Here is a 14,224-nt window from a genome sequence, read left to right on the forward strand (position 1 = left end):
AGCAGAGATTGAGCCCCTAGACAGGTGTTTCGAGTTTGTTGAAAATCTCATTCCGTAAAGTAAAAGTGGCCTGCCCACATTGAACGTTTTTGGCGCCCTTTATATAACCTTTATATAACACACATATACACATATATATACACAGTACAGTCCAAAAGTTTGGAAACACTAAGATTTTTAATGTTTTTAAAAGAAGTTTCGTCTGCTCACCAATGCTACATTTAATTAAAAATACAGTAAAAACAGTAATACTGTGAAATATTACAATTTAAAATAACTGTACTATTTAAATATATTTGACAAAGTAATTTATTCCTGTGATGCAAAGCTGAATTTTCAGCATCATTACTCCAGTCTTCAGTGTCACATGATCCTTCAGAAATCATTCTGATATGCTGATCTGCTGCTCAATAAACATTTATGATTATTTTCAATGTTGAAAACAGTTGTGTACTTTTTTTTCAGGATTCCTTGATGAATAGAAAGTTCAAAAGAACAGCATTTATCTGAAATACAAAGCTTCTGTAGCATTATACACTACCGTTCAAAAGTTTGGGGTCAGTAAGAATATTTTTATTTTTTTTAAAAGAAATTAAAGAAATACTTTTATTCAGCAAGGATGCATTAAATCAATCAAAAGTGGCAGTAAAGACATTTATAATGTTACAAAAGATTAGATTTCAGATAAACACTGTTCTTTTGAACTTTCTATTCATCAAATAATCCTGAAAAAAAAATACTGTACACAAATATTTTGTACAATTGTACACATTAAATGTTTCTTGAGCAGCAAATCATCATATTAGAATGATTTCTGAAGGATCATGTGACACTGAAGACTGGAGTAATGATGCTGGAAATTCAGCTTTGCATCACAGAAATAAATTACTTTGTGAAATGTATTCAAATAGAAAAGTTATTTTAAATTGTAATAATATTTCACAATATTACTGTTTTTTTACTGTATTTTTAATTAAATAAATGTAGCCTTGATGAGCAGACGAAACTTCTTTTAAAAACATTAAAAATCTTAGTGGTTCCAAACTTTTGGACTGTATATGTATATATATATATATATATATATATATATATATATATATATATATATATATATATATATATATATATATATATTTTTTTTTTTTTTTTTGATAATCAGACTTCAGAGAATCTTTCTGCACTGGTTTGGTTCTGATCAGACGAAAAGGGAAATTAAAAATTCATACTGGAAATGAAATCGGAGAAATATACGTTTTCAGCAATTATCAGCAATTTCATATTTGATCGCTGCAGTGCCCCCCACTGACCGATTGATTGGGCTACACACTTGAAAAAAAAGTGGAAAATACTGTCTGAAACAGAACATTTTCCAAAAATTACACTTCTATATCTACTTATTTTCACTAATACCATGACACAAATTTTCAGATTTTGCAATGATGCCCAATATTTTATTTCACAACTACATGTTAGACAGTAGCTCATAACAGATGTTCACTGTAGAACCAAAAAGTTTTTTAAAAAAAAAATTAAGACACTCATCAATATCAACACAAAACCATACACAATAAGCTATATAAATAATTCCACCATTCAATATTCTTCCAGTATATTCTACATAAATTAAGGCTTAAACGAGCAACCATCCAGTAAATTCTACTTGATATTTCTTACAACTGGCATCTCAGTTGACTCTAAAACATTGGGCGATTTTAATTTTTTAAACATCAGGATATCAAAAAAGATGGACAGGGAAACGGTTGCTATAATTACTACTAATCATTACGAATCACTTTTCAATATTGCACATATGCCAAAACGTGCACAAAAAGAGAATGCCAAGTGTTTCATATAAATTATGTGTAACCAACAGTGGCTATAAAGCTGCTAAGAGGTTCACATGAACCATGACGTAACAGGAGATGCAAGTATAGTAAACTGCTGCTTATTACAAACCTGACGAAATACAGTGAGTTACTGTACAAAAACATTTAAGATTAGGATTAATGTCAGTCACCAATAATATAAATATATGCACACACGCACACACACAATACCAACCTTAAGTCTTGCAGCAGAGGGAGCCTAAGAACTGTCTGTGCTGAAAATGATCAATATCTACACAAGAGGAAATTCATGGTTTGTCTAAATACAGATGAACCTATGTGGGGGTTTTACAAACTAATATTTGGAAGACCTCCAGAGGAGCATGACTGTACAATTGTGAGATTGAGTTTCTATCCTCCCCACCACTCAATGAGAACTACAGCTGAAAACCACTGAAAAATGTTGAATATGAACCACTGTGAAAGGCAAAATAAATGGCACTCCATTGGCCAAATCAAACAAGTCAACCGTCGTAAGATTGTATATTTACGATTTGGTCCGATGCCTGAAAAACAAATACTAAAGATCTCATACTTAAAATGAAAACCATGAAATGTGGTAATTTAGTATTTCTCATGAGGTCTATGTGGACTGAAGACCCATTCACACCAAGGACGATAACTATAAAGCCCAGGGTATACTTCGTTTTTCCCCCCGTGTACACCAGTGTACTCGCAGTCGAACGAGTTGTACAAATGAGGGTACTTTTAACCTCTTCACACAATCTCTTGTCTATGTAGGCCTCCATTGACGCTGTAGCTTGCATGCGTTCCAGTCGGTTCTGTTTATGCAGTTTTTTCTTGACTACCTTGTGAATCGATGCCCCCAGGGCAAGGCTGCCACCTTGTGGATAAACTAATTACTGCAAAATATATATATACACACAAGTACGTGCAGTTACAAAACGAAATTCGAGTCACGCACACTGTATGCTGACCTACACATAAGCATAAAGTGAAGTATACTTTATTTTATATTGCGAATGATTTTTAGAACTATATCTTTAAAGTCCACACCACAACTATAATAATGACACAGAAACAATATCGCTAGAATCACTTATCTGATAGGGGTGTAACTATAATGATCACAATATCGCAATACAAAAATGCAACAATATGTATCATGGATAGTGACAATATATATAGTGTATAGTTCACCTAAAGTGAAAATTACTGTGTGAGAAAAAAAAATTCAAGTTTTTCAGAGTTAGTGTCAGTACTACATTGAACTATTTATATATATATATATATTGTATAATCATGCAATGGGGAAGTATTTGTAGGTCCTAATAATGCCAAATGTCTTGTGTTACCAGTAAAAAGTGGCCTACATTATTTTAAATATATCTAGTCAATGACAGAGTGCAAACATATGCATATTTTTCTGTATTTACACTTCAGAATCATGAATATTTTTATTCTGGTATCAACATCGTCCTGTGCATTGGGTTAACAGCACCAGGTTCAAGCCTATTCATTTCCATCCCCAATGTAATACCAACTTTAGTGTTCAAATCCAGTTAAGTTTTTGTTAACCTTTTACCATATGTCTTGAAGTATCGCAATAATATCGTATCGTGAGTTCAGTGTTGTGATATGTATCGAATCGCGAAATGAGGGCATCGCTACATCCGTACCATCTGATGAACGATAAAAACATTGACAGCCAATCAGAATTTAAAGAGCCTAAGCATTTAAAGACAACAAAACAGCACACGCTTAGAACAGACAGAACATTATCGTTCACTGGTGCGGGCGCTAATATAGTTGTTCTTGGTGTGAACAGGCCTTGAATATTCAGCTGTCTGCATCTGTAAATGTGTCTAGAGTTGACTATTAATGGACAAAATGAAAGAACTAATTAAAAGATAAAATAAAGAAACAAAACAAAAAGTTGAGCAAAACAAAATAAAATTTAATGATTGTAAATGCCATGTGAAACAAAATGAAAGGTTTCAAAAGTAAACACAAAAGCAAAAAAAAAAAGAAAAAAAAAGAAAAAGAACAGAACACAAATATCACAAGGCAGTCTTAAAAAGCATATGCATTAGTACTGGATATCCATTTTCAAATAAACAAACTAAACTTGAAGTATGTATTAGCCTAGAGAAACAAAAACAAAAAGAAAACGCAAACCATAAACAAGATGCTGATGCTCAAATGTGATTACATTTTACATAAATACTCAGTACCTAGTATTCAGATGTCCAAATATTTTTGGAATATTCTTAGGGATGTGCAACCTGCACCTCTGTCCGGGAAAACTAAACCTTCCATTCATGTCTTTGGTCCTTCTTAGTTATCAGTCTTTTCAGAGGGTCCCTTACAAACGATTAACAAGTTAGTTAAAGATTTTCCCCTCATTTCCTTTGCCATTACCTCTTTTCTAAGAAGCACTCAGCATGCTGGATTTAAAACTCAGACTTTAATAAACAAATGAACTGTTGTGAGATGGGTAATGAGATTCCTGCCAAATCAAAAAGTGCTACATTATTGAGGGCAAAGTGGAAAAATGACATCAAATTAAGGCATCGTAAATACTGAAGAGCTATGTAGGATGTAGATTCTGACAAAAAAAGTTTTAAATCCAGCATCTGGTGAACGAGGTGTCCGACCACATATGGCACATAGCAACAATATCAGGCTAACATCAGAGACAAATTTGTATTAAACGCATTATTGGTCAAATATTGGGATAAACCAGAACGCCTAAAACACTTGCATTTGAAGCATCCAACAGCTTGAATCTTAAAAGAAACTGTCTAAACGAGACTGCGAAACGTGAACATTTGCAAAGACTTGATTACACTAAAAATAAGAGTTTTCTTTTTCAAAACTGCGCCAATTTCTGAGGCTTCGCAGAAAACACCCCTCTCCTTCATTTTCCTGGCAACCCTGCTTTCTACTTGTGCGACTTGCTTGTTTTGAACGACACTTGTAAAATCTTGTCCCCGAGGCGGTAGCCGTTGAGGCTGGCGATAGCCATGGCTGCCTCTTCATAGTTTGTCATGGTAACAAACCCAAATCCTTTGCACTTGTTGGTGTTGAAATCACGGATCACTTTGACATTTGTGACGGCGCCGAAGGGCCCGAACATCTGCCACAAAATGCCCTCATCCGCATCCTGGCCCAGGTTGTAAACGAAAATACACCAGCCTGACGAGGAGTTTCCAGGCATGTTAACGCCAGACATGCCGCTCATGTGGTCGACACTCATAGGAGAGAACCTGAAGACAGGAAACAGCATAATTTAGGATGAGTTCAGAGACACACATTTTAGAAACTTAAAGAAATGTTTTAAAAGTCACCATGAAATCCAAAATGACAATTCTTGTTTTTAAATTAAATATTGCTGTATTTAATATAAAGGATCTGTGCACTTTATTACTTTTTAAATTCATGCGTCACTTGCAGCGACATTTCTCTGTTGACGTGTTTACTGCTGTAAGGGTGGGACAACTTGTCACTCACATGACATCACAGCAATAGCAAACCACAACTATTCAATGAACTGCTAATAGACCAAATCAAGTCCTGCCCTACAGTTTTTCCTAACCAATAGTGGTTAAACAACACAAAGCTCATGGTTCAGATCATATTAAAGTTAGAGAGATCAATTTTCAGATCAGCAACAAAAATATTTTGGGGGTGACTTTGCTTTCCTTTTATTACTTAAAGCACACTTTAAATACACAGATACCACGGCAAAAAAGTACTTGCCTAACTAATAAAGGCAAGTGAACAAAAAAAAATTAAAACAAATACACAAGAATAGATACCAGTGCTTCCCACACATAGACTTTACTTGGGCGGGCCGCCCACGTATAACGGCCGCCTAAGTATATTTGGAGACACATTTTTGCTTTTATTATTTTTATCCTCTTATACTTTTATATCCGCGCAAGATAATGAAACCATCCGCGATCGATTAACTAGTAGTTTCGTACCTGCTCGTTATGTGAGTCAGAACTGTTTACTCCCGCTAACATTCCCACGGGCGCTGCATTTTGCAAAGTCACAAGGCGCCGCTTTTGCGTGTTCTACAATTTTGCGCAACAGTGCTTCAGACTGTGTTCAGATTGCTTTAGTGTGATTCTCAATCAATGAAAAGCACATATTTATGCCAAGCGACTGCTAATGAACTCAAGTTGATGAATTATTACAATGTCTACTTTATGGCCTTTATATAAAATGTTTTAGACGATTGTAAGAATCTGAAGGATCAGCCTGCAATAGTACAGACATTTCAAAATAAGAGTACCTGTAGGGCTTGTTTATAATTAAAAAAATTATTTTTCTTTTGGGCATTATTGGTATTTTGGTTACACAGTAAATTGTATTTAATTTGATTTCCATTTAATTCATAGTTAATTATTGCAGTCTCCCCCACAGAAAGAAGAGACTAAGAACATTATTTGACACACATATTATTCATTTTATAAATTTTACTAGTAAAGTCTGTGTCCCATTTACTGAGACACTATATGACAGTAAGGAGAACATAGGAAAAGGTGAACCATTTAAATGCTGTAATTTTGCATAATTTACAATGCATAACGCATAATATTAGTATGTAATTAAATTTAATATGCTATGTAATTAAAATTAATTTCAGTTAAATAAAAATACTGTTACAAATCACACATTATTTGTTTGTCACATGTAGTAGACCATTTTTGTGCCGTGGGTAATAGGAGGATTTTTCGCCCCGCTACCACCGCAAGTATATTTCAAACCTGTGGGAAGCACTGGATACAATAACAAAATTACTACATTTAGACCTTATTTTATATGTAAAAGCAACATAACACTATAGTGTTCACTGTATAAATTTAATATAGATTAATCTGTGTTAAAGCTGTTTTTTCTTGGCTGATTAACATTAATGACAGACAAGAACAGGTATTTATAGGCTGCTGTCACTTTAAGACCTAATGCACAGATCCAATATAATGATACACATCTGATACTGATTTACATTCTCAACTGTTTACATTCACTTAGGACATAACCGACTGCATTTACAAGAATACTTGCCGATTAAACGTGTAAACGGGCAAGACAAAACGTGTGCAAATGACCATATTGTTCTGAATATAAGAATTTTTTTTCTAAAAAAAATGCATGCATCTGGAAAAAAAGCTTCGTCTTATATTTAGGGACTAGAATACCATACCATACTTTCAATACAAAAAATAAAATATGAAAACTATGCAATATGAAAATTATCTTCCAAATAAAAGCATTTGCTTTATAAAATACAAGATTTGGTCTTCAAAAAGACACTTTCTAAAAGGTACATCTTGAAAAGGGGTGGGGGGAGGGGGCTTGTCTTATATTCGGAACAATACGGCATAAAATTTAATTAAACTTGCCATCAAACCACGACATGCGTGACGAACCGTGGTGCCTGGTCCGTATGGATCAACTACGATCCATTTAACCCCTACTAACCAAGCACATAGAGAAATACAATCTTGGACAATCACCTGAATCTCTGGGCCTGGTGGTGGACGGGCCCCCCGAAGCGGCGAGGCTGTGTGTGGTAAATCTGGGAAATAATTTGTGAGTTTTTCACTTGATTGGGACTGGCGGCAAACTTGACAGTGATGGGTTCTGCGGCGCCTGGCGGTTTCTGCCCATTCAAGTCCTTAATTGCATCCTCTGCCTCTGCCCTCTTGTCAAACCGAATGAAAGCCACACCACGAGAGAGTCCTGCAATTAGGATAAAACAGGAAGCGCTTGAATACAACACTAGTTTACAGGAGATAAGTATCACAGACAACTTTGCTCATCTACCAACCTGATGCTTGATCGACGAGGACACGGGAGTTGATTATTCTGCCATAACGTGTAAACATTTCTTCTACGTCCTTCTGCGTCATTGTTTTAGGCAGCCCGCTGATGTAAAGGTTGGCATCCTTTATGGTGTCAGAGCTTGGCCTGGCATATGACACCTGTCAGAGAGAGCAAAGTTAAAAGATCAGATTGAGAAGAAATCTCTTAATAAACTATGGCTATGCTAAATTTAAAAAAAAACAAACAAAGGAGATACAAACTTAGATTTTTCAATTTTTGTAAATTTTCAAAATGGTAAATTCTTTTCAAATAGGGAACACCAAACAAAAAATAAATAGTTTTTACCATGGGTCCTTTACTTACAAATACTTTAATAGAAATAGAAAAATTGTAAAAACTAACATATAGAATTCAAACAGCATTAAAGCAACATGCTTGCAACCTGAAAAACCATAGATAATAAAATAAATCTTTAAATAGATGAATCTAAATATTGAAAAGCCTGATAAAAAGGCCACAACCAAGATTCCATCAGCTCTGAGCAATTCTACTCCAACAACAACTTTACTTTGTTCACGCTGCCTTGTTCTCACAACCGGTGATCTGAAGCAATGACACAATTTAACGTTACACAGGAGCACCTTTTGTCACATTACCTTGATAGTTTTAGACTGTAGTCTCAGTCCATTGAGAGTACTGATTGCTCTTTCTGCATCATTAGGGTTAAGATAGTTAACAAATCCGTACCCTAAACTGTGGCCTAGAGAAAAAAAAAGGAAAACAATAAAACAAACAAAACAAAAAAAAGTTGAAACGTTCCAAATACAAAGGAAAAAAACATCCTACTATCAAATGTTAAACTTCTGGGGGGAAAAATTGATGCCAACAAACAAATAAATCCACGTTGACTTGGGACAGGCCTGAGAAAGGAAACTAAAAATATGTAGTTTTTTTTGTCTCTGTCAACACTGAATTGTGAAGAAACACTTCCAGTGCTTCAGAGTTTTGTCCAAAAGCGCAAATCACTTAAATTAATTTTGTTCTTAAATTGACATCATGGCTATATGCAAACCCTGCAAAATAAAGACACTACAACCCTAAACCAACAAAGACAAACAATATTTTCTCACATCTTCCTCTCAACATTAATTTTTCATGTGTCTGATTTGAAACCAGTGTGTCAAGTGCAGATAAATACTTGCCTGCTACTTTGTCACGAATAAGTTTAGCAGACTCCACCTCCCCAATGCTGCTGAAGAGACTCCGCAGCTCATCCTGGCTCATATTCTGAGGCAAGTAGTTGACGATGAGGTTTGTTTTGGCATCTTTAGGCTCATCGGCCATGTGATCTTCGTAACCGTTCGACATGTCATAGACCTCCTATAGAAATAAAAAAAAATTAAAAGTTTGTGAGGATTATACATTTTTGCCAATAAAAGTTGAATTGGACAATATTGAATATTTAATGCCAACTCTTTTTAGTGTTAATCGTTACTTGCTATTGTGCCTGCATGTGTAGAAAGCCTAAAAATTAGGCCTAGATCTGGCTGAAAACATTTTCAATTACTACAGCTGGCAAGCCAGTAACAGAGTGACAAACATTCAATTAAGGAAAATTAAAATAAAAAAAACATTTGTGGGAGATTACATTATTCTTACACACTTAAAGGCTATATTTTCCTTGATAATGGAGCATTCCGTCATTTTAAGACAGAAGAGAATCTAATTTGTGAATTAAGGGTTTTATATTCTTGCCTAGAAAAGAAATAATGGAAACATCTAACAAGACCGTTCCTCTAATGACTTCAAAATGCCTCGATTAGTTAGAAACCCACACTGACACAGATATTTAATTAATTACACTTGTTTGGCTGCATTTCCATTGTGCCTGACACAAATGAACCAATAACACCAAGTCAGCTACTGACAAAAAACATTAAATATAGATAACCAGGCACTAGAACAGAGCAATACAACATTCCCTTTCAGAGAATAATTCACCTTTGTCTTAATATGTAATAGAGATGCACAGATATATATCGGCAGATAAAAGCAAATTTTCACACTATCAGCCGACAGTTTAAAAACAGCCAATAGTCAGGGCTGATATAACCTGTCAATCAAAAGAGGGCAGGAAAATGCACTGCATTTGGGCTTTGCACAAAGAAAATGCTAAGAAGCCAGTTTGATGTTTAATATTAATAGTAATATGAATTAATATCATTTATGAAGTTAAGAAACATTAATGTAATCTTCAGAATTTAGTTAATGGGTGTTAATATTAATTTGAGTAATGAGTTTATTTAAAACTGATACCAGTTACTCTGAAAAAAGTTGATTAAATAGAGAGAATAAAGTTTCTTGCATTTCTTTCAAAATATAAATTAAAAATAGAATTATTAATTATAATGAAATCATCATAAATTTAAAAAAAGGTGTAAAAGGCAGAACCCCCCAAACTATTGGTATCGGCAGATATCACTGAATAATCAGTAGAGAAATTTAGTATCGGAGCATCTCTAATATGTTATCTGCAAAAATTTAACTATCTGACTTAAACCACAGTGTTTTTAATCACCAAATATAAAAGTTCATCATACCACAAAGATTAACTATGAGTGATAAGAATATGTACCAAGTTAACAGTAAAATAAAAGTAACAACTATAAGCAAAAGGACATGTATATAATTGTCAACTCATTCTATGATCAACACTGCCTCCAATGGAGTCTAGCTGAAACTGCACATGACCACAATTTATTCAACACAAAACCAATAAAATATGGTAGTGTACATTAAAAAAAAGGGGGTTCCTGGATGTCTAAGCCCTTTGAGTCATTTTAGGTGAAGATGAAGGAAGTAAACACTGTGGTCACCATAATTATTCTGATATCGGACAGTGCGCCATTCATGTTAGAAGAGAGCTCTTATTGTGTATTCCACATGGGTAGCCAGTCAACCTTCAAGGCTGAAACAAACAGGCATTAATACTGTTCCTCCCACAGCCCATCATTGGAGGTTTTGATAATGTGGTCTGAATCATTCAGACATTTCCGGCCACACTCTATCCGAACACTTCGATCGCGAGCCGGTCCCTATGAATGAACATGGTAAAACTTTGCAGCATTTGCCAGGTCAGATACCTTCAGCTGACATTATGCAACACCTAATAATATGTCTAGTGCATCTAGTGAAAAGTCTACCTCAGATGACAGTATTAAACCTCAAGTACTACTCGCTTGAAACAGGCTACAGCACTACATGGACGAAAACAGCCTACAAGCACTAAACACTACTGACTCAGATCATTTTTAAAATCCACATTCAGTCCCTGATGGACGCAAATTCTACTCACTTTTAAGTATCTAACGTGTCCCCTTCTGACTGCCATGAAGAGCCGTCACAGATCCCAACTCTGAAGATACCAAAAACAAAATAAGGTAATAAAAATACACGCTGACGAAAAGGGGTGGTAGGGAAGGCAAAGGCGGGTTTGGGGGGTTCAGAGTAAAATAAATAAACTAAAATAAAAGGGCAAAAAGATAAGATGAGCCACCTTCTGATATAACCTGTGGAAAAAGAATAACAACCATCGGCCATTAAGACTGGTGTAATTTCAGCGTGTATTTTTAGCACCTCACTTTGAATCTGTTCTGCCTTCACAAATATAAGGTTCATACACATATATCTTTTTGTAGTTTTTAAAAATGGGGGGGGGGGGGGGGGTGGGGGGGGGGGGGGGGGAGAACACCAATCATTAAAATATTACATATGTAGTTAAGAGTTCAAAAGCAAAAAGTTTAAATATTTAATCTTTTTTTTTTTTTTTTAAATCACTTTAATCCTCTAATGGTCTTTGGGGTCTTTTTGACCCCAAATTTCATTTGCTAAAATAAAAAAATAAAATAAAAAAAATTGACCGAATTGCATGAAACTTTGTACGGTAGTTAACACTTTGTAGAACTACAAATAAAATAATTAATTGAAATGACATCTGTTTTTATGTTAGTGTGAAAAAAAGTAACACTCGTGACCTTCGGGGTCTCTGAAGACCCCAGTCAACAAAATGACTTTATCAAATATAATGTTTACTCTTTTTATTAATATTTTTACCCCTCATTTGTGCAGTTTCTGGAGGATTTGTGATATATTTTAAATTTATATCAATAAATTAAAAAGGGTTTTTTGAATAAGTTTATACAAAAACAGCTTTTTATGTAAAATTCACTTTATAAAAGATCCACATTTCTAACTTTCATTCATGGGGACACCATGGATTATTTGACATGGTTTAAAATTAAGTTTTAAAATTAAAAAATGATCACTTTTACCAGTAGATGGCTGCAGAGCTCCACTTTTTGATATTTGCTATTTGAAAGAAAGACATCTTTTCACAAGTTTTTCTTCAATTGGATTCATATCTAAATATTTTAAAATCACAATTATAACAATACAAATTACTTTGTCAAAGTTTAACATTATTTGTACTAGAAAAAAGACAGAATCCATGTGCTTTATTTGCTGATTTGTTATTGCTGTTCAGTACATTGCATTTTGATGTTCATGTTGTGTATTTGAACAGTTTTTACATATTTGGTACCTTTCTATAATTTGTGTAGATGTGTAGATTAAATTTGTAGAATTATATGAACAACAGATGACTGAAATAAACGACTTTTCTTTGCAACATCTTGTTCAGGTTTGATTCCAATCATAATGTAACATTATTGAAAAATTTCTCGGTAGAAAACTGACAACAAAATCTTTTTTACTGTTATAATTGAGATTCCATAATATTTAGATAGGAATCCAACTGAAAAAAAAATGGTGAAAAGATGTCTTTCAGTCAGTCAAATAGCAAATAGTGGAGCTCTGCAGCCATCTACTGGTAAAAGTGATCATTTTTTACTTTTAAAACTGCAGTTTTCAAAAGATGGGCAAAAATCTTACACTAAACCATGTCAAATGATCAATGTTGTCCCCATTAATGAAAGTTAGAAATGTGGGTCTCTTTTATAAAGACATAAAAACCTATTTTAAATTTGTTTAAAAATAAATTATATATTATATATAGTTACTCTCCAGAGACCCCAGAGGTCACAAGTGTCGACCCCAAACGAAGTATGCCAGAGGATTAAAAAAAAAAAAAAAAAAAAAAAAAAAAAATCTACATGACATAAAACCTAATTCTGTTAATCTATTTTGGACTGCACAATTAAAAGTAATGGTAACACTTACAGTAAGATTCATTTGTTAACATTAGTTAATGTATTACCTAACATGATCTAACCATGAGTAATACATTTATTAATCTTTGTAAACATTAAATAAAAATACAGCAGTTCATGTTAGTTCACAATGCATTAACTAATGTTAATACAACACTTAATGTATTAGTAAATGTTGAAATTAACATTCAAAGATTAATAAATGCTGCAGAAGTGCAATTCATTATTAGTTCATGTTAACTAATAAACCTTATTGTAAAGTGTCACCAAAGTAATAATAGGTTAAATAAACCTTTCCTGACACAAAATGGCTGATTAACCCTAACCTTAACTATGTCTAACTTATAAAATTAATTTGATGCAACATTTTACAACCAAGTGATGGACAAGAGGTCCGTTTCATTTCAAGATTTTCATTCACCCACGACAAAATATTTGCATTTATACGACATTTATACGAGCGGTTGAGCGTATTAACTTATAAAATGTACTACTATCATTAATACTGACAACACTATTTATTAGTCTGTTATAAAATTCTGTTAATAAAGGACATTTTTAATTCTGCCTAGTCGTGGGGGCGTGAAATTCACAGCAGCGGGACATCACTCACGCGGGTCTAGATTACCTCGCCATTGTTACGGTTCGTATCGTAGCTACAGAACAACAACAACCTCGCGGCATTACACTGCATGTTTGTAAAGAATCAGCGATTCAAAATAAGTCCGACATTGAAATACCACACAACACGAGGCCTCGCTCCCCACACACCGTCTCCTTATTTTCGCGATGACTCGCTCGCTAAATCCCATACAACTCTCGATTCAAACTCGAGCAGGCTGCGCTAAGGGGCCTAACCCAAATAAAGCAAGGCCTCAAACACCGAACAGATTTATAACCGTTACTAGATCATAATAAATCAATTTAAATGTATCATAGTACAAAAATCATACGTTTGAATATATTAATGGCGTCTTACCAACTTTAACGTCTTTCCGATTCTGCAGTAGAATGGATGCACGCGGAGCTTTAGCAGAACGTGGCTTTTTGGCGCTGCGCTCTCGTGACACAGAGAGCACGCCACAATGGAGCTACGTCGAGGAAGCGGAAGTCTAAGCCCCGCCCACTTTCATCATCCATTCAGATCGACAGTCACTAATAATACAATCAGACCTTTTGTTCGATGTTATCAGATTTATTGTACAAAATAAAACGTGCGTACATATACAAAATATTCTTAGGACAGTGTAGAAATATAATTTAGTGTAATTTAGAAAAAAAACGTGAACTGGATGATATCAGAATAAT

At 34.3% G+C, this 14,224-nt stretch overlaps 1 protein-coding gene across 2 annotated transcripts; it reads right to left on the minus strand.

Moving 5' to 3' along the window:
• Nucleotides 1-1,412: 1,412 nt before the first annotated feature.
• On the minus strand, nucleotides 1,413-14,004 carry elavl1a (ELAV like RNA binding protein 1a). Of its 2 annotated transcripts, XM_067361860.1 has the most exons (7): nucleotides 13,896-13,994; nucleotides 11,044-11,103; nucleotides 8,891-9,068; nucleotides 8,345-8,448; nucleotides 7,693-7,846; nucleotides 7,379-7,604; nucleotides 1,413-5,116 (listed from the first exon to the last, which is right to left on the minus strand). In XM_067361860.1, exons 2-7 carry the CDS (start codon nucleotides 11,077-11,079, stop codon nucleotides 4,792-4,794), a joined length of 1,023 nt encoding a protein of 340 aa, XP_067217961.1. In that variant the 5' UTR covers nucleotides 11,080-11,103; nucleotides 13,896-13,994; the 3' UTR covers nucleotides 1,413-4,791. The 2 variants fall into 2 exon arrangements, with proteins under 2 accessions (XP_067217961.1, XP_067217963.1); XM_067361862.1 differs by lacking the exon at nucleotides 11,044-11,103 and having other exon boundaries at nucleotides 13,896-14,004.
• Nucleotides 14,005-14,224: the final 220 nt, after the last annotated feature.

This window comes from Chanodichthys erythropterus, chromosome 16 (assembly GCF_024489055.1).
Source record: "Chanodichthys erythropterus isolate Z2021 chromosome 16, ASM2448905v1, whole genome shotgun sequence".
In the NCBI taxonomy this organism is placed as follows: Eukaryota; Metazoa; Chordata; class Actinopteri; order Cypriniformes; family Xenocyprididae; genus Chanodichthys; species Chanodichthys erythropterus.

What these genes read in the sequence shown, in the direction of transcription:
- elavl1a (XM_067361860.1), bottom strand. Translation starts at nt 11,079, where the DNA reads ATGGCAGTCAGAAGGGGACACGTTAGATACTTAAAA. An exon ending in CCTCGTCGATCAAGCATCAG is followed by an intron (nt 7,605 to 7,692) that starts GTTGGTAGATGA and finishes TCCTAATTGCAG; the next exon opens with GACTCTCTCGTGGTGTGGCT. An exon ending in CACCAGGCCCAGAGATTCAG is followed by an intron (nt 5,117 to 7,378) that starts GTGATTGTCCAA and finishes TCCTGTCTTCAG; the next exon opens with GTTCTCTCCTATGAGTGTCG.